The sequence below is a fragment of the Heloderma suspectum genome, chromosome 1 (genome assembly GCF_057233095.1).
Source record: "Heloderma suspectum isolate Gila_16-S chromosome 1, 16-S_ref, whole genome shotgun sequence".
NCBI lineage: Eukaryota > Metazoa > Chordata > Lepidosauria > Squamata > Helodermatidae > Heloderma > Heloderma suspectum.
In genome coordinates this window covers 77,411,134-77,429,879 of record NC_139458.1, presented here as the reverse complement: position 1 = coordinate 77,429,879, position 18,746 = coordinate 77,411,134, and the positions used below count along the sequence as shown (strand labels likewise).

The 18,746-nt window shown below is 42.0% G+C and overlaps 1 protein-coding gene and 1 long non-coding RNA gene across 2 annotated transcripts in view; one reads left to right on the top strand and one right to left on the bottom strand.

The window, feature by feature from the left end:
* Nucleotides 1-17,362, bottom strand: part of DCAF5 (DDB1 and CUL4 associated factor 5) — a 54,384-nt gene extending 37,022 nt beyond the window's left edge. Inside the window, exons 1-3 of the mRNA XM_084847953.1 lie at nt 17,115-17,362; nt 1,347-1,490; nt 218-254 (exon numbers count right to left, since the gene is read on the bottom strand). Coding sequence (XP_084704079.1) covers nt 218-254; nt 1,347-1,490; nt 17,115-17,328 — 395 coding nt within the window. The 5' untranslated portion in view covers nt 17,329-17,362. The remainder of the gene's footprint in view (nt 1-217; nt 255-1,346; nt 1,491-17,114) is intronic.
* Nucleotides 17,363-17,509: 147 nt separating this feature from the next.
* Nucleotides 17,510-18,475, top strand: LOC146357464 (uncharacterized). Its single transcript, XR_014789817.1, has 2 exons — nt 17,510-17,613; nt 18,219-18,475. It is a non-coding gene; the product is annotated as an uncharacterized LOC146357464 (long non-coding RNA).
* The last annotated feature ends 271 nt before the right edge of the window (nt 18,476-18,746 follow it).

Here is an 18,746-nt window from a genome sequence, read left to right as displayed (position 1 = left end):
AGGCAATAAACAGAAGGAAGGCAAAAGCTTGAATGACAAGAGTGGAATAGCAAAACGTAATCACATATGCTAATCATTTAGGTATTTAAGATCATCCATATATTAGTCAAAGTATCCAGCATCTTTGGGCCTCCAATGACCTGTCTATGTCTAGGTGTTGCCTCACCTCTCTCACCCCAGTAAAGAGTGTTCAGGCATTGGGAAAAAGTGCATTTACCTGTCAACATCATGGAGCAAAACTTGTTCATCATTACCTATAAACAGAAACAGAATTTGATGTCATATTGATAATGAGAACTTAGTTGAGAAGGAGTGCGCTTGTGCAGTTTTCATTTGGAAAACAAAGAAAAGACGAAGAGAGACACAGAGAAGAGATGAGCCTGTTCTATTTGGTCATGGCAGAAGAAGATGTTCATGGCAAACACTTGATTCCCAATTCACTACTTGCCTTGGACATACAAACAGTACCCATGGGAAGATATTTGCTGGTTCTTCTGAATGCTGCCTTTCCTCTGCAATACCACCCCCAGCGTGGCTCCAAGACCATGTGTTAACCTAGTCAAGTGGGGGGAAGTGATTGCAGGAGAAGAGGGTTAACTGCCTGTCCACCTTTCTGTCCTGCAAATGCAATCACATGCAGTCACTTGCTGTTTGCTGCTGAACATCAAGTTCTTGCCTAAGTCTTTGAACTGATGGCCTAGCTGAAGTCATGTGAATTTTTCTCCAATTGATCTATCAAAGCACATCCTAGCTGCCTTCTGTTCCCACAAGTCCCTTTTGCATCACAAAAGCATGATATTCCATCCACATAATGTGGATTTAGGGGGGAGGATAATCTTGCTGTGGGGGGGAATTTTGCTGTTTTTTACCCGTTTACCCCTTTCTAAATTTTTTCCCTAATGTCTGGGTATGTGAACTTTTGAGTGCATAAGATGTGTGTACAACTGGCTGTAGGGAACTACAGGGGTGGGATGGGGAAGAAGGGGGTGGAACATCCTGTAGCTTTTGGCTACCTTTTAAAAATGTGGCTATATGGATCTCTTGTGAGGTGTGATGGCACACATCATGTCACAAACATATGCAGCAGAATCTCCAAGATTCTCACAACCACATTCTACAGAGCAATTGCAAATGCAAAGATCAGTTTACCCTAGGGAAGAATATCATTCTCTCTGACCCAAAGCATTGTGCTCAGAGGAGACATTCCCTCAGCAGGCACACACTCTAGTAAGATGGTAAGGCTGACAGGTGAGAAACAAATGTAAGATATAAAGGAAAGATAATAATGAGAAAGGTCCTGATGCCATAATTTACTCTTATGTTCCTTTAAAGCTTTTCCTCCTTACCTCCAGAAAATACTCTGGTGTTGCCACTATTAAAAGCTAGGCAGAAGATGTTAGAATGATGTTCCCCTTTGAGCTGAACAGGCTTGACTCTGGCATGGATTGCTTGCTCCATATGCCACAGGAGAACTCGACGGTCATCTCCACCTATGTGATACAGAGCACAAGAATCTGTACAAGTGTCTATATAATTTCTCTTGACAACACAAATTTACAGCAACAAGAAATACAAATGATTTTGAGCCTGTATCACTGCTGCATTATACACAAGCTCACTTCACTCCTCTTCATTTCCCCCCCCAGAAAGAGGCTATCATAGCTACGTTTGTATCACCAATAAACACTTCCTACCGTAAGGCAAATATTTTTTTATAGTTAGGCCTGTAGATGGCCAACAGCAAGGGTCAACACTCATTTAATTTATTTATCACATGTATATCCTGCTTTTCTTCCAAGGTGCTCAAGCTGGAATCTCTTTCTCTCTTTCTCTCTCTCTCTAATTTTGTCCTTCAAACAACCCTGTGAGATAGGTTAGGCTGAAAGAGCGGCCCAAGCTCACCCAATGAGATCATCATGGCCAAGTTGGGATTTGAATCTGGGTCTCTCCAGTCCTAGGCTAATTACCACACCGGCCCACGTATTTCTAACATATTCCCTACTATCCATGCCATGCTTAAGTGGAAAGCTTTAAAAGGTAAATTAGCTTCTAACACAGATTATTTCTAGGATGAATCATCATGGATACTTGCCATATCCTCTGTGGAAAGGACAAAAACTTGCAAATTCATTTACAACCTCAGGGAAGGAGTGTAAGAGAGAGAAACGCAAATTAACTCAGTTTTTTGCAAGTGGGCTTGAATTTAAGCAGCCTAACTAAAAGGGGAAGACTCGATATTAGGAACCATACATTCTTCAAGTTTACAAATATTTTGCCAGAATTATCGATCCAAGCAGCTAGTCCAAGTTTACAGGCATGACTGCAACTCAGAGGAATGCTTCTATGTCTATCCACTGTCACACGAGAAACAGTCCTCAAAGAAGATGAAGAATCTGGAGGGAAGCACTGCAGGTCTATTTCAGCTTCCAGACACAACTGTAGCCTTTCCAATGCTTCAGCATCAGCAAGGGTTTGCCACAGCAACATCAGCTTTTAAGCAAGTTTCTTATGGGAATGGCAGAATTACCAAACCATTCTGTTTCGTAGCAAAAACTATTAGGTATGTGAAATTCAGGTTTACAGTCCAATTCAATAATTCAAATTGCTGAAATAAGTTGCTGCATTAGGATACATTTAAATCTGAACCATGTTATCCTTACCTGAAATTCTGATAGGGGTCTTTGAGACTTGCCTTACAAGGATTTAATCATTTTTGTTGTTGCTAACAGCATGTTTAGAAATTGCTTGTAAAAGGAAAAGTAATAATCCATTTACACTTGCTCAGTGGTACACAAGAACACATAATTTAGCCTTAATGGACATTTTCACTAAATATGTGCATCTGATGGACAATCTAACTCATTTATTGATAGTTTATCGGTGATATTTCTTGTGAGCAGAAGTTCGCACATGCGATGTCTTCTCGACCTCTTCGCCCTCTACCCACACCTTTTGAAAAAGACTTGGGAGGGTCCCTAAAACCTTCTGGAGCAGATTTTGAAGGAGGAAGGATAATTGCCCCCATCCTGTTCCGCTGATGGAACCAGTTCCATTAGGAGAAAAGCATAATTGTATTCCATCCATAAGAATCAAACATAATTTCTCAGTACAGTGTTTCCAGATCAACTTAGATCTTTTTGGAAGGACATATATTTTTGTATGAGTGTTAGATCTGTGATCTTAATTGATTACAATATTCTATATAGGTTTTGATGTATATTATGATTTTTTGGTCTTCTTCGTATGTGTTCATTTTATTTGGTTTACTTATATTTCTTTGAAAAAAGATACAATTAAAACAACACCAATTGGTTTGTAGATAGGTTTGCAGGCATAAAATTATTCGAGATATTAGAATCCCCAGAAGACTACAGATGCCAGAAAGAATATCCCAAAGCAGTATGACTTTGTAACAAGATAGCATATTAGATTTAATGTATGCAAAAACTGAGAAGCATTGTGGAGGAAGTGGACAGAGAAGTTTTTCTCCTTCTCTCAAAATATTAGCACTAGGGTCATCTGATGAAGCTGAATGTTAATACATTCAGGACGGACAGAAGGAATTACTTCTTTACACAGCACATAGTTAACTAATGGAATTCACAACCACAAGATATGGGTGATGGCCACCAACTTAGATGGCTTCAAAGGAGGATTAGACAAATTTGTGGAGTATAAGGCTATCAATGGTTGCTAGTCATTATGGGTATATGCCTCTGAACACCTGTTGCAGGGAGTAACAGTGGGACAGCGCTATTACTCTCACGTTCTGCTTGTGGACTTCTCATAAGGATTTGGTTGACCACTGTGGGAAACACCATGCTGGATTGGATAGGCCTTTGGTCTGCTCCAGCAGGTCTCTTTATGTTCTCAATTAATATTGGATGCTATCCTAGATGGCTCTGAAATAATAATCAAGAATAGCCAATATAGCAAACAGCCAAGAGAACCTCCATGTTCAGCAGTAGTGTTACTTCTAATTTAAAAAAAGGGGGGGGGAGTCAAACAGAAAGTTTGATCATCCCCAGGTTATGAGCTTCCCAAGGGTGTCTGGCTAGCCACTCTTCAAGAGAGTGTGCTAATTAGATATAACTTTGGGCAAATCCAGTAAGCCTTATTGAATAAGGCAATTCTTTATCTTCATCACTATAATACTTCTTGAATGCAGGGAAAAGCTGAAACCCAAATTGACAAAACTTGGATACATATATTGCTAAACTTTTAGGTATTTGCTAAGTCTGGTCCTAATATTTTACATACATTTCTGCAGTACTGGCATTTTCCCTTAAAAAAAACAAGGTCTCTGAGCTTCAATTGGCTCCTACATTATATATCTTTCGGTGCCAACTTTTCTTTTTCAGCAGAAAAAGCTCTTTTCTTTTGGGTAATATTTGTTTGATGGTAATAATAGTTTGTTTCATTGGAATCATTATTATTTGACTGTTGTGACCTGCCCCAAGATCACAAGTGATGAGCGATGGGTTATAATTCTATTTATAAATCAATAATAAAATGCTTCATGTCAGGCATTAGGTATGTTGCATCTACTGAAAATATACAGCATTCATGGATCAGAACCACTTCAAAGTTGCAGAACAACCTTGCTACTATTTGTTCATGATAATAATTATTATTATATATCTCACTCTTCTGTTAAATGTATCCAGTACAGAGTACAGCATAATTAGAAAGCCATACAATAATAAAAATACACGTAACAATTTCCAAAATCTGTAATAACAAACAATACAACCTAACAGTAGAAAGGACAGAAGATATTATAATCAGAACTGCCAGCTACACTAGATGGTACACAGTTGCTACATTTGGACATAGCACTGAACCACAGTTTAGTGCTATGGCAGAGGCCCTCAACCTTTTTGGACCTATGGTCACATTTGGGAATTTGAGAAACTGCTGTGGACACCACTACAAATTGCTGAATCAGTGGATTGCCGCTTTAGCATCTATCTGTCACATCTATGGATCTTAAGCTGCGTCTTATTCAGCAAAAACTTTTGTTTCATGTCTATTGGACATCACAACATCTCTTTAATAAGGGATTGCCTAATTCAGTCTTTTAAACATATGTTCTGGAAATGTCCAGTAGTGACTTCTTTGGGGGAGGAGGTTATTACACAAATATGTTTTGTAGTGGAGCAGTCTTTAATATTCACTGATGTACATGCTCTTTTAAATTATTTACCTGCTTCACAGAAATTAACAAATGGTCAATGTGAATGGATTCTCTGTGCCCTTTTGACAGCTAAAATACTGATTTACAACACTAGAAGGATAAAACCCCTATAATGGATTGAGGACCTTACAACACTTTCAATATTTGAACAGGTGGCATACAGACACCACCTTGAAATGGATACTTATTTGGATATTAGGTCCACTTTTGATGAAGCCTATGTATAATGACTAGAAAGTTGTATGCATTTCATAAAAGTCCATGTATGTATATTTAAAAAATGCAGTTGGGGGGGCGGATCAGGTGTCCACAGGCACCACTTTGGGGACCCCTTCACAGATGCCATTGGAGGTGCCTGTAGGTGCCGTGTTGGGGACACCTGTGCTATGGGAATGAGTTTGGGTGAGCCTTGGGCTTGCAAACTGCCCTCTCCCTTCTCCTGGTGTGACTGCAAGGACAAGACTGGAAGCTTTTGCTTCTATTTTCAGCTCACTGCAATTACTCATTCCATCTAAACCGTAGTTAGTGTGAACTTTTTTTCTTTTTTCTTTTACATAAGCGAGGATCATAAACCACTGTTGGAAGTTGGCTCGTTTTCCCAAAACATGGGTTCAGACATAACCCGTAGCCATGGTTAGTTGAAGATGGAAGCAAAAGCTTCCAGGCTCCTCCTTGTGATCATACTAGAGGAGAGGGGAAGGGGAAGCATGTGAGCCCCAAAGCTCGTGCATGTAATGCTAAACCATAGTTTAGCATTATGTGCAAACCAGGCCATTAAATAACCAGTGAAATAAAAGCATCTCCAGTTTCTGGCCAAAGAGAAACAAAGAGGGATCTGACTTATTACTGGTGGAAGGGCATTTAAGAGTTGTGGCACCCATTTCTCAAGCTCACTTGTTAAATATCCTTAGGTGGCATGAAGAGCAAAGCCTCCAAGATTGGTGTTAATTTCCAGGCAGGCAGGCCTATATGTGAACAAGAGGTCCTTAAGGGAAACATCCTAAGCAGTTTATGGTTTTAAAGGCTTGAACCTGCACTTTGAATTGAGACTAGAAACAAATAGGAAGCTAATGGAGCCAACATAAACACTGAAGTTACATGCAACTGACAAATGCATTCAGTGCCTCAATACATTGACTCAAATTCTGTTTTAACACCTCCATTCCTGCAGCCTCAAAATTGTTGCTACCAGCAGTGGAAGTTCCTCACAGGTTTAAAACACAATGTTGTTGTCCCTTTCTGAAAAGTAGTCTAGCAGTGCTATATTCTTGTATCACAAACAAATTAGAACAAAGCACAGGTTAGACTATGCTATTCCACAATTTATTGTTTTGCATCCAGTGACATCATTACCAAAGCTTTATTAATAATCTTTTCCACTCACTACAACTTTTTTTCAAATATACCCACACTTTAATAGTAAAACGTTATGTCAGCATTACAAATGCCTCTCTCAGAGGTTTCCATCACATTTGGAATAGGTTATTTCTCTCTTCTAGATTATGCATCATTTTTAAAAATTTTGTGAACCGCACAGAGAGCTTCAGCTACTGGGCGGTATAGAAATGAATTAAATAAATAAATATTTATTATTGGGCTGCTTTCAGTCTCCTTCCATTTTCTCTGTTCATCTACTGATAGTTTAACTATACATAAGAGTCTAGAGTCCATTACTACTTGATTCTCAATCTTACAGAAACCAGAGACCCAGGAAGCCGACCTACATTATCAAACACATGCAGTGCACGCTGCATAGATAGATACCGAGGTCTCTCTCTCAGCCGACTAGTCTTATTACGTTCATGTACAAGCGTAACTTGGGTCCAAGCACTATTAATATTTGAAATACAAGTATTATGATGGGCTTGTTGCTATCAAACCAGACCAGTTTACAGTGTAGAAAGCCTCCTCAGTTTCAAAATTCTGAATATTTTACATTCAGATTTATTTATTTATCTGTCTATCACATGTGCATGCTGCCCCATAACAAAATTCTCTAGGCGGCTTACAAAACATAACAACAATTTATATTAAAAAATATAACATAGAATGATAACATTAAAAGCAAAATACAATACAAGAAACAAAAACTCACTGCAACTCAAAAATTTAAAACACAGATTTTAATACTAAGGGGCCCAGACTACATGGTTGTTGTTTTTTTAAAAGGCCTGGATGAACAGAAAAGTGTTCACCAGGTACCAAAAAGACAACAGGGTTGGCACCAGATAAACCTCTCTGGGAAGGCCATTCCATAACTGGGTTGCCTCTATCAAAAGGCCCTGCTCTCAAATGGCATCCCACCTCGCTTCATTTGGCAAAGGCACTCAGTATTGACCTTAAAATCAGTAACCTTTCAGGTCCTTCACAGCTTCTAGAAGCTGTGCTAGGAACTGTGGCAAAGACACCTAGGAAGCATGCCTATGGAAACAACCAAGAATTATGCTAAACAGAGCAGGAAGCATAACAAGAAAATCAGTGCAAAGTAGAGTGGATTGAGATACACTGTCCTATTGTGACATTATAACCTTTGCAACAAATTATTGGAATAGGGCAAAGTTTCTTTTCTAGACCCAAGGCTACTAATTTGGTTTCCAAAGAATATCAGTTCTACTCTTTTTTTCAAGTTCCCAGATACGATAATTGCAAAAGAAAGTTTAAAAACACTATCTCCTGAAATCTCAGAAAAACAGAGAGCTCCGCTCCAGAAGTTTTGGACCAACTCCCATCAGCCTCAGCCAGCATGGCCACTGGTCAGGAATGCTGGGAATTGTAGTCCAAAACATCTGGAGGGCACCAAGTTGGGGAAGGCTGTTTTAGATGACATGAGGCAAGGTTGGGTCTAACATGTTTCCCCTTTTTGCCCCATGGGGCTGGACCATGCCCTTCGTTTAATGTTCCTTAAATCAAAATAAGAACAATGTTAATTAGATGTATAAAATATGACCTATGGGCCTAGGACTGGACAAAGACAATTCTTTCCACAGAATGGTTACAATCTGATGAAGAGGTAACTAAATGATAACAAATGGAAAATATATTTAAGCCTGCCCAATCCTATGCAAGTTTATTCAGAAGTAGGTACTGCCAATTTCAATGGGATTTACTCTCTAATAAGCATTAGGATTTCAACCTCAGACTTATGGGATGCGTCTTATATTTATTTCTTGCTGTTATAATGGGAAATCCATATAGAATTTCTTAGGAGGAAGAAGCAAATCTATAGCTACATGTTCCCCACTTCTGAGTGGTGAGAAGTTCTACAGGCAGTGTTGTTTTGGTTTGGGGTTTTTTCCAAGGGAAATGGAAAGAGATGACTGGAGATTTATGGCACCTTGCAGTATTTGGCATAATTTACAGATACACTGCAATAATACATTCCTACCAGTCAGTAGTTCCCCTACTTCATAGCAGGCCCACAGAAAGAAGCACCCCATACCCCAAAGTGCTTCCAGTCTTTTGATCACAACTCTGTCTACTTCTCTGGCTTTCTCACACTGTTGTCTGTTTCTACACACACACAGGCCTGGTACACATGCAACAACATCCCAGTGTATGGGTTGAGTTTGGGTCGTTCTTGAATCGTGGGTGTTATGTGCAAACCCTGCACTAAGGTTGAACTATGGGCTGTTAACCACAAACAATCCAGGAAGAGAACCCATGATTTGTTGTTGGGTTGTGAACTCTGGATTGGTCGTGGTTAACAACCCATAGTTAACCCATAGTGCAGGTTTTGCACAAAATGACAACCCATGATTCAACGACAACCATAGAATCATAGAATAGTAGGGTTGGAAGGGGCCTATAAGACTATGAAGTCCAATCCCCTGCTCAATGCAGGAATCCAAGTCAGACCATCCCTGACAGATGGCTGTCCAGCCTTGTCTTGAATGCCTCCAGTGTGGGAGAGCCCACCACCTCCCTAAGTAATTGGTTCCATTGTCGTACTGCTCTAACAGTCAGGAAGTTTTTTCTGATGTTCAGCCAGAATCTGGCTTCCTGTGACTTGAGCCCATTATTCCGTGTCCTGCATTCTGGGATGATCGAGAAGAGAGCCTGGTCTTCCTCTCTGTGACAGCCTTTCACGTACTTGAAGAGTGCTATTGTATCTCCCCTCAGTCTTCTCTTCTCAAGGCTAAACATGCCCAGTTCTTCCAGGCTCTCCTCATATGGCTTTGTTTCCAGTCCCCTAATCATCTTTGTTGCCCTCCTCTGAACCCTCTCCAGCTTGTCTGCATCCTTCTTAAAGTGCAGTGCCCAGAACTGGACACAGTACTCCAGATGAGGCCTAACCAGTGCTGAGTAGAGAGGGACTAGTACTTCTTGGGATTTGGAAGCTATGCTTCTATTAATGCAGCCCAAAAGAGCATTGGCCTTTTTTGCAGCCACATCCCATCGTTGGCTCATCTTCAGCTTGTGATCTACAACAATTCTAAGATCCTTCTCACTTGTAGTGTTGTTGAGCCACGTATCTCCCATCTTGTAACTGTGCATTTGGTGCAGAACTTGGCATTTATCCCTATTAAATGTCATTCTGTTGTTTTCTGCCCCGCGCTCCAGTCTATCCAGATCACTTTGAATTTTGTTTCTGTCTTCCAAGGTATTAGCTATCCTGCCCAATTTTGTGACATCTGCAAATTTGATGAGCATTCCCTGCACCTCCTCCTCCAAGTCATTAGTAAAAATGTTGAAGAGCACTGGGCCCAGGACTGAGCCCTGTGATACGCCGCTTGTTACTTCTCCTCAGTTTGAGAAGATCCCATTGATAAGCACTTGTTGAGTCCAATTCTGTAGCCAACTGTGGATCCACCGGATTGTTGTTTCATCTAGCCCACTTTGAGCTAGTTTGCTCATCAGGATATCATGGGGCATTTTGTCAAAAGCTTTGCTGAAGGCGAGGCATATTATGTCCACAGCATTCCCACAGTCCACAAGGGAGGTTATCTGATCAAAAAACGAGATCAGATTAGTCTGGCAGGATTTGTTCTTGACAAATCCATGTTGGCTTCGAGTAATCACTGCATTGTTTTCAAGGTGTTTACAGATGGATTGCTTTATCACCTGCTCCAGAATTTTCCCAGGGATTGATGTCAGACTGACTGGTCTGTAGTTCCCCGCTTCTTCCTTTTTGAAGATAGGGACAACATTAGCCCTCCTCCAGTCATCTGGCACTTCACCCGTCCTCCATGATTTCTCAAAGATAATAGACAGTAGTTCTGAGAGCTCTTCTGCCAGTTCCTTTATTACATTAGGATGCAGTTCATCTGGCCCTGGAGATTTGAACTCATTCAAAGTAATTAGGTGTTCCTTAACCATATGCCTATCAATCTCAAGCCATCCTTAGTTGAACCACCATTTCTTTCCGCTGTCTTTTACTATGTATGTATCTGAAGGAAGCCTTTTTGTTGCTTTTAGCATCCCTCGCTAACCTCAGCTCGTTCTCAGCTTTAGACTTCCTGACGCCATCCCTGCAGTTCTATGCTACCTGCCTGTAATCTTCCTTTGTAGCTTGTCCTTCCTTCTACTTCCTATATGTGTGCTTTTTTTTGTTTTCAGGATATCTCTTAGCTTTTTGTGAAGCCACATTGGCTTCTTCTGTTGTCTTCCACCTTTTTTTCTTGTTGGCATTGTTTGTAATTGTGCCTTGAGAATTTCCCTTTTTTTAAACTCCCACCCATCTTGGCCTCCTTTTCTTGTTAGAGTCGCTTGCCATGGGACCTTACTGATCATTGTTCTGAGTTTATTAAAATCAGCTTCCCTAAAATCCAGGATACATGTTTGGCTACACTTGGCTGTTGCTTCCTTTAGAACCAAGAACTCAAGTATAACATGGTTGCTTTCCCCCAGAGTTCCTGTAACTGCTCTTTTATCCACTAAGTAATCTCTGCTGGTTAGGATCAAGTCAAGGATAGCCGATCCTCTAGTTCCTTCCTCTACTTTTTGTAGGAGGAACTGATCTACAACACAAGTCAGGAATTTCTTGGAGGGGCCATGTTTTGCAGAATTTGTCTCCCAACAAATATCGGGGAAATTGAAGTCCCCCATTACTACTACATCATGCTTCCTTGAAACATTGGCTATTTGCTTTTCAAAAGTTTCATCCTCATCTTCTCCTTAACTGGGTGGCCGGTAGTAGACTCCGACCACCATGTTCCTTTTATTCTTTGTTCCATTAATTTTAACCCAGATGCTCTCGATGGGGCTACCAAGCTCCTCCTCCTGTATTTTTGTGCAGAGATGGGTTATTGTTGTGTGTCCCCTCAACTTAGGAACTTCAACACAGCCCCCTTCAACACAGCCCCCTCAACTTAGGAAGTCTGTCACCACTGAGGGGTTTCCCATTCCAGACAAGTTTCTATCAAGAAACCATCTTCTAACAATTAGTTCCCAGACAGGGACATCCATTGCCCATCCTGGACCATTAAGAAATATTAACATGTTTTTGTCAAGCCCAGAATGGGATCAGTTATTGCTTTAAGTCTTAAAGTTTAAGACAAGCCATTACAATGGTCTCACTCACAGAAACTAGTGAAATCCAAGCCAAAGAAATAGGTTTTGAAAGAAGCTCCAAAAAGGTATAACTAAATGAGCATTGCAGGAATAATCTAAGGCAGAGTTCCAGTACCAAGGAAGAGGTTTAAAGTATGTCTGCATTTATATCAATATAAGAGAAGGGTTACAACTTCTATAATATGCAGTTAAGTTTTATCCCTGGGCATATATGGATTTGATAGAAAGCCAAGTGATGATGGGAAGAGAAGAGAGGGCAGGATTAAACAGGCAGGGGTAGAACTATGCATGGCACCTGAACTCCATGGAGGAAAGGTGAGATTCAAATGCAATATAGAATAACTATAAGAACAACAACAACTTCAAGACACATCAGAGGGGAGGGAGAAGCAAAGATGCCAAATGAGAGAAAGAAGGCAAGCAGGGAAGTGAAGTTACTAGAGATAAATGCAAGCAAGTACAACAGGCTCTGTAGAGATGGTGGCATTTGAAGAGGGATTTAAGGAAGACAGAGGGATACTGCACGGGTATGTGTGAGAAATAGAACCCCCTCCCGAAATACCCACAGATGGGCAGCAAAGGTGAATGGGGCATGTAGCTGGAGGGAGCGCATGCCAGAGGTATCAGGTGACAGTATAAGAGTTGAAGAACAAAGGTCACAGGCAGGGATGTCAGCTGAAATAAGAAAGGAAAGGGAAAGAGGGTGAGAGGGAGGGTTGGGCAAAGCCATGGAAAGCTTTAAAGTTAAGGACAAGAAGTTTGTGCTAGATGTGGCATAGGATGGAAAGACAGTGTAGGTATCTCCAGAGGGCAATCGCAGGGCTGTCCCATGGTCTGCCAGATGTGAGCCCAGTATGCTTGTGTAGTATAGGAAGTGTTGGAAAGTGCAACTTCTATCATGGTACTCTAGGGGTGAAAAAGCTACACCTGCCAACATTCCCAGCTCTATGTAGTGAATATTCAAGAAACATGAGCACTGTGTACCTGGTCTCTAAATAAGACTTTTTGTGCACTTGCCGAAGTATTTATCATCTAAACTGATACCATACTCTCTTTTCAATGGAGATCTAATAGCCTCTTCTGCTACTAAAGGGCTTATAAAGTTCCAAAACCTTTTACAACTCTACATTTATTTAGGACACAAAGTAGGAGCGACACTATATGTACTTGCAACTATTCTAGAACCAGAGTACCTCTGAGATACCCTTTAAAGACAAGCACTGAATGTTTAAAGTCTAAGACAAAGATTGACAGCATAGTTTTCTCAAATCTGTAACATTCAAATAGTGTCTAAACTCTCTCTCTCTCTCTCTCTCACACACACACACACAAGTATGCTTTAATATTAATATATATGAAATATTAACCTTATTAAAACGTTGGTTCTCTAACAACATTTCTACAGTCTTTTCTAGCTCTTTATCGTTTAATCTGTAGAGGGAACAAAGTTCCGTATCTCCTATTAACCAAGACCAGTTTTATGTATTATCCTGCTCCAGGCAACCCCTAATTCCACAATCTACCCACCCTCCTCACTCATACTTTGCATAGCGATCCATCTGCAGCTGATGGAGCCAACCTAAATATGATCACAGTGTATTTAACACAATAAATCCTTGAACTGAATAGTATAGGGAAAGATCGGCTGTCATCAGGATTATTAGTAGATTAATTTATGATTAAACGTGGGTTAACGCTTCCCTCCCAGTTAATTAGAGACTAAAAGGAAGATTTTAAGGGGTCATATTGTAGATTACATCAACACACCAGTTACTTTTCTTTACAAGGTGAAGCTAGTATTTCTTTCTAGAAACCACAGACATCTGAAGTTGATAGGGCTTCATTGAAATCAGTACCAATATGTCTTCTAAACCTGGATCTTCCACAAAGCTGATGGGTTTTGAACTTGTTTACTTTTAAGTCATTTTGGCTCTGGTATATTACTGCACTATGGAACATTCTCAAATTTAGCAAAGCAAGAAATATTAAAGATAGTATTTTCTTCAAAACAACAGTGGAAGATAGTGTTTATAATTCCATTGTAAAATTTCTCCCTCTTCATAAAAACTGTTCCCTTCTATCAGGATAGCATCCTCACTGTGTCTTTTACCAAATGTAAATTTACTCAAATCAGTTGAAAGCCAGTGTAACAGAAGATAAACTAATTTTTAATCTGTTTTAAGCCCCTTTAAATCAAACAGCACATTTTTATCACTGGCATTGTAATAACAGAAATACTCTTTGATGGTAAGGAAGATGACCTCCTAAGCAGATGATTATAAAGGATCTCCTTTCTCTCTCAAGAAAAGCAATGGCCCTGTTTGGACATAATGGCGGCTTTCAGTGGCAAGCCACTTCCCATTTCTAGCAACATCTTACAAATGCAGCATTTGTACGTTGTTTCCATGACATCTGAACCTGGGCACTTGGGTTGTTCATGGGTTAAACAACCTGAATTTAACCCAAGAACAAGCAAAGAACAAGTGCTCAGGTTCAGACATCACGGAAACAATCTACGAATGCCACATTTGTAGGTTGTTGCTGGAAACTAGAAGTGGCTTATGTGCAACCCTGGAATTCATGGGTTAATTACACATGCATTGCTGCTGAAAGCTGCTGTTAGGGCAGAACAGGGTCAATTTGATGTAGTGGATAGAGTTGGCTTGAACATGAGTTCAAAAACTACTCAGCTATGGATTTATCAGATGATCTCACCTGTTTCAGTCTCAGTTTCTCATCTGTGAAATGGAAGCAGTAACCCCCTCATAGATTATAATGGGTGGTTCTTCTGACCGGATGGAGGATGTTCATCCTGTTCTGGATGGGGTTGCACTCCCCCGAAGGAGCAGGTTCATAGCTCAGGGGTTCTCCTGCAGCCATCTTTGTCACTTGAGGCTCAAGTAGCCTCAGTGGCACGGACTGCCTTCTACCAGCTTCGGCTGGTGGCCAGTTATGCCCCTATCTGGACAGGGATAACCTGGCTTCAATAGCCTATGTTCGGTTAATCTCCAAGTCAGATTACTACAGTGCACTCTACTGTGCCCTTGAAAACTGTTTGGAAGTTGCAGCTTGTGAAAATGCACCAGCCAGATTGTTTGCAGGAACTTGAAAGTCCGAGCATATAACACCACTTCTGGCCTGCTTGCACTGGCTGCCTGTTGAATTTCTGAGCCAAATTCAAGGTGCTGGTTTTGACCTATAAAGCCTTCAAGGTTTGGTTTTGACCTATAAAGGGTGGCAACAAGGGAGAGGGCCTTCTCAGTAGTAGCCCCACAATAGTGGAATGTTCTCCTCACTGAGAGGCACTTGGTGCCAGCATTGTAATCTTTTTGGCACCAAGTTAAGACTATTCTCTGCTCCCAGGCATTTGACAGGATATGATGGGGCATTTAATGTCAGCTGTTTTATCAGTTTCTGGTAACAGTATAACTGTTTTTGGTCTGTTTTAAATTGTTTCTAAATTTGTGTATGTTAAATATTTTATATTATGTTTTTAATATGTATTTTGTAAACCGCCCGGAGAGCTTTGGCTATTAGGCAGTATAGAAATGAAATGAATAAATGAATATATTGATGGTAATGTTTAGTGAAACCCTGAGTTGTTATGTGTTTCTTATTCCCTTTTTCTATTGCCTTTAACTTTGAAATGAGCACAATGCCTTCCTTTGCCTCAGTTTCCCCTTCTTTCTTTTGAAGTAAGGGAGTGCTGTGGGACATTGCCTTACTATGATGGAGGAAGCAAGCCATATTTATGAAAAAAGAAAATAGGGGTACAATGTGTATCCCAGCTCACTTCACATGCACGGGTGTGAACCTTAAACAAGGTTCACCCTGCCATGATCACAACCCAGATGGGTAGAGAAGAGATTAATGCACACTTCTGGGTGAAGTGCAGATTCTAATCCAAGTTAGGGGGCAATTTTATGCATGTTTAGACAGAAAAAAGTCCTACAACTCCAACCATTCTCCAATCGACATGGGTGGTTGGGGAATGTTGGGCATTGTAGGGGCTTTTTTCTGTCTAAACGTGCATAGGATTGCACTCTTAGAGACCTGACATAGCGTAGGGAACCAGGTTGTGGTAGTTATTCCGGATTATGCTGGAGTGCTCTCTTGTTTCACAGGAGGGACAGGAGACGGGAACACTGCCTCCAACTTACTACCTGTCAAGACATCCTTCCCGTAGTTACATGCGAGGGAAGCTCTGACTCCATGTGTGCGCGTGTATGTGCATACACATACGTACGTACACACACACCCTCCAACTAGCAAAGGCCAAGGCGGCCGGTGCGAGATGCCACCCTTGCGTCGCCCTCCACTCCCTGGACGGAATAGGCCATCGATTCCCCGGCCTGTCGCTATGAGGAGCTCAAGGAAAGAGAGGCCTGCAGCTCCCACTCAAGCCCCGGCCTGGAGTTTGCCATTTCCCCTCGGAGCGGCGCCTAAAGCGGCAGCGGTGTGTCTGTGAGAAGGGGGGAAGGGCTCTGCCCCCAGCCTCAGCCCCTGATGGTAGGCGCTGAAGGAAGGGGCGCAGTCCGAAGGGGCGCTCCCCAGAGGCCCCCTCCAGAAGGGGCTCCTCCCCGCTTCACCCCACTGTCGCAGCAGCCAACGTCAACGCCGAGCCTCCCCGACACCTGACAGCAGCCCCCCGCCCCGTAAGGCTCGAGCCTTCCCCTCGCTTTTCCCAAACGCAGTTAAAACTGGGGAGGGGAGCGAAACGAGCACATGCGCCATCCCCTGCCGAAAAGGCACTGTGCGAGATAAAATTACCCGAACCTTCTCCCGGTTAAAACATTAAGAAATGTTTCCCCCGCCCCAGTGCTCCTCTTCTCAAAACCGCACACCTCCCCCTCCTCCAAAGTGGAGTAAATAACATTCGAATCCCTCCAAATCCGGACACAAAAAAACTAGTCCGGTCTCCATTTAGGATATGTTGCGTCTGTCGTTATTTACTTCATCAAATGCCACTGGAATTCCTACGAATCTTAATCCATTTTGTTTCCAGTCACTCGCGACACATACAATATGAGGGCTGAATATTCACCTATTAATGTTATATATATATATATATATATATATATATATATATTACTAAGCCCTACAGAGCAGTCACTGCTTTCAGCGGCGGGTGGGGAGCCAGAACTTCCACTCCCGTAAATGCAACCACGGTGAACAGGATTTGGGATGGGGGACAAAACAACCCCCCTAAAAAACCTGTCAACCATTTTAGATCTCTATTTGGGAAACATCAGGGGTGTGTGCGTGCGAATACGCCTCAAGAGTGCCGCTACCGCTCCTTCCGATGCGGGCTCATCGAGCTCAGGGATTGGGGAGGGGGACACACACACCCTGGCGAAGGAAATAAAAATTGGGGGGAGGGGGGAAGAAGGGGGAGGGGTTGCATTACCTGAGACCAGCCACTGGCCTCCATTGTTGGAGAATTCAATGGCATTGACACAGCCGAAGTGGCCCAGGAGATCCTTCTTGTAGAGGTTTCTACAGCCTCGCAGGCGTCTCCTCTGAAAGTCCTGGGTGAGCAGGGGGTCTCCCTGCAAGCCCCTCTGGGACAAGAAGCCCACCACTGACCTCATGTTGCCCCCCAGACCAGCTCGCCTTCTCATGCCGCTGGTGGTGCTGTTCCCCCTCCACCCCCTTGCTCACTCCCTCGGCTTTCTCTCCGCCTCCCCCCCCCCCCGTTATGGTTATGATGATTTTTCTTTAGCCAGCCATAGCAGGGGAGAGGTGTTAGGCACTCCGTTGCTTCCTGATCCCCTTTAAACTCCTCCCCTGCCTCGCGGCGGCGGCGGCAGCAGCTGATCCACAGCTGCAGCCTTGCTGCGATTCTTCTGCCGGCTGCCGCCTTGGACTGAACGTTGATCCGGGGTGCCAGGCCAGCGGCTTTGGAGGTTTGGATTGTGCCCTTGTATAACTTGCCCGCTTAGGGGCGGAGGCCCTTTTAAAAAAAATTAGTGAGTGCTGGCTAACTTATATCGGCCGCCTTCCCGCTCCCTCCCCGCACGGAAAATCTGCGGAAGTACATCCTTCTCCCACTAGGGATCAAAGTGTCACTGGATCCACTTTTATTTTAAGGAGTTGCAACAGAGGGAAGTCACTAGATCTCGCTTGGGTGGGGCCAGAAGAGGGTGAACGCGACGAGGAGCCGTGAACTTGGTACTACCGGATGCCGTTTACACTACCTCCTTCTGGCCGATCCTCATAATAATTAAAAGCAACACTTTATTATGAAGTTGAGCAGACGTAATAAGAGAGGCACCCTCATTCAGGAGCCTGGCTGGAGTGTGATTTCATGAGCTACCATCACCAAAATACTTCGTAGTAGGACTGAAATTAGAAATAATGCTAATTTCCTTGACTGTGAACATAGGGTTCTCTTTGAGCCTTATTAAAAAATGTATCAGAATAAACTTTGGGGAGGAGTGTGCTTCCCCAATCCTCTCTTTTCTAAGCCATCTCTTGAGACAGTTGTTGGCATTTTATGTATTCCCCACAGATAAAATGGAAACCTGATCGTTTTGTTTTGGATCAACGAAGGAAGGTGAAAAGAAAAGAAAATACTTTCTAAAACTCTCCAGTACATTAAAGGACTTCTCAGGAAGTGGTCCTAACATGACAAATTTGATGAGAAAGAGGACCGTGTGGATCAGATGTTGGGGAAATTAACAGAAAGACTATGAACTGAGGACAAACTTGACAGAACTAATATACAGTGTACATAACTCTGCCTTCATAAACAGTACATTTCTGCAAGGAACGCTTTCAGTTTCTTAAAATGGCAAATGTTGGCAGTATTTTAATTTTGATGGAGATTAAAAGGGAATTTCTCTAGAATCTGCCTTGTGAAATGTGTGAATTATGAGATTCTCTTTTGGGGGGATAACATTCTGCACAAATGGGTTAAAATCATACATGACAGCAAATAAAGACATTTACATGGAAATAAATCCCTGATTTCAATGTAATGGTTCCAAATAAATATGTTTAAGATTGTAGGTTAAATTCATGTTGTCTCCCTACAGTT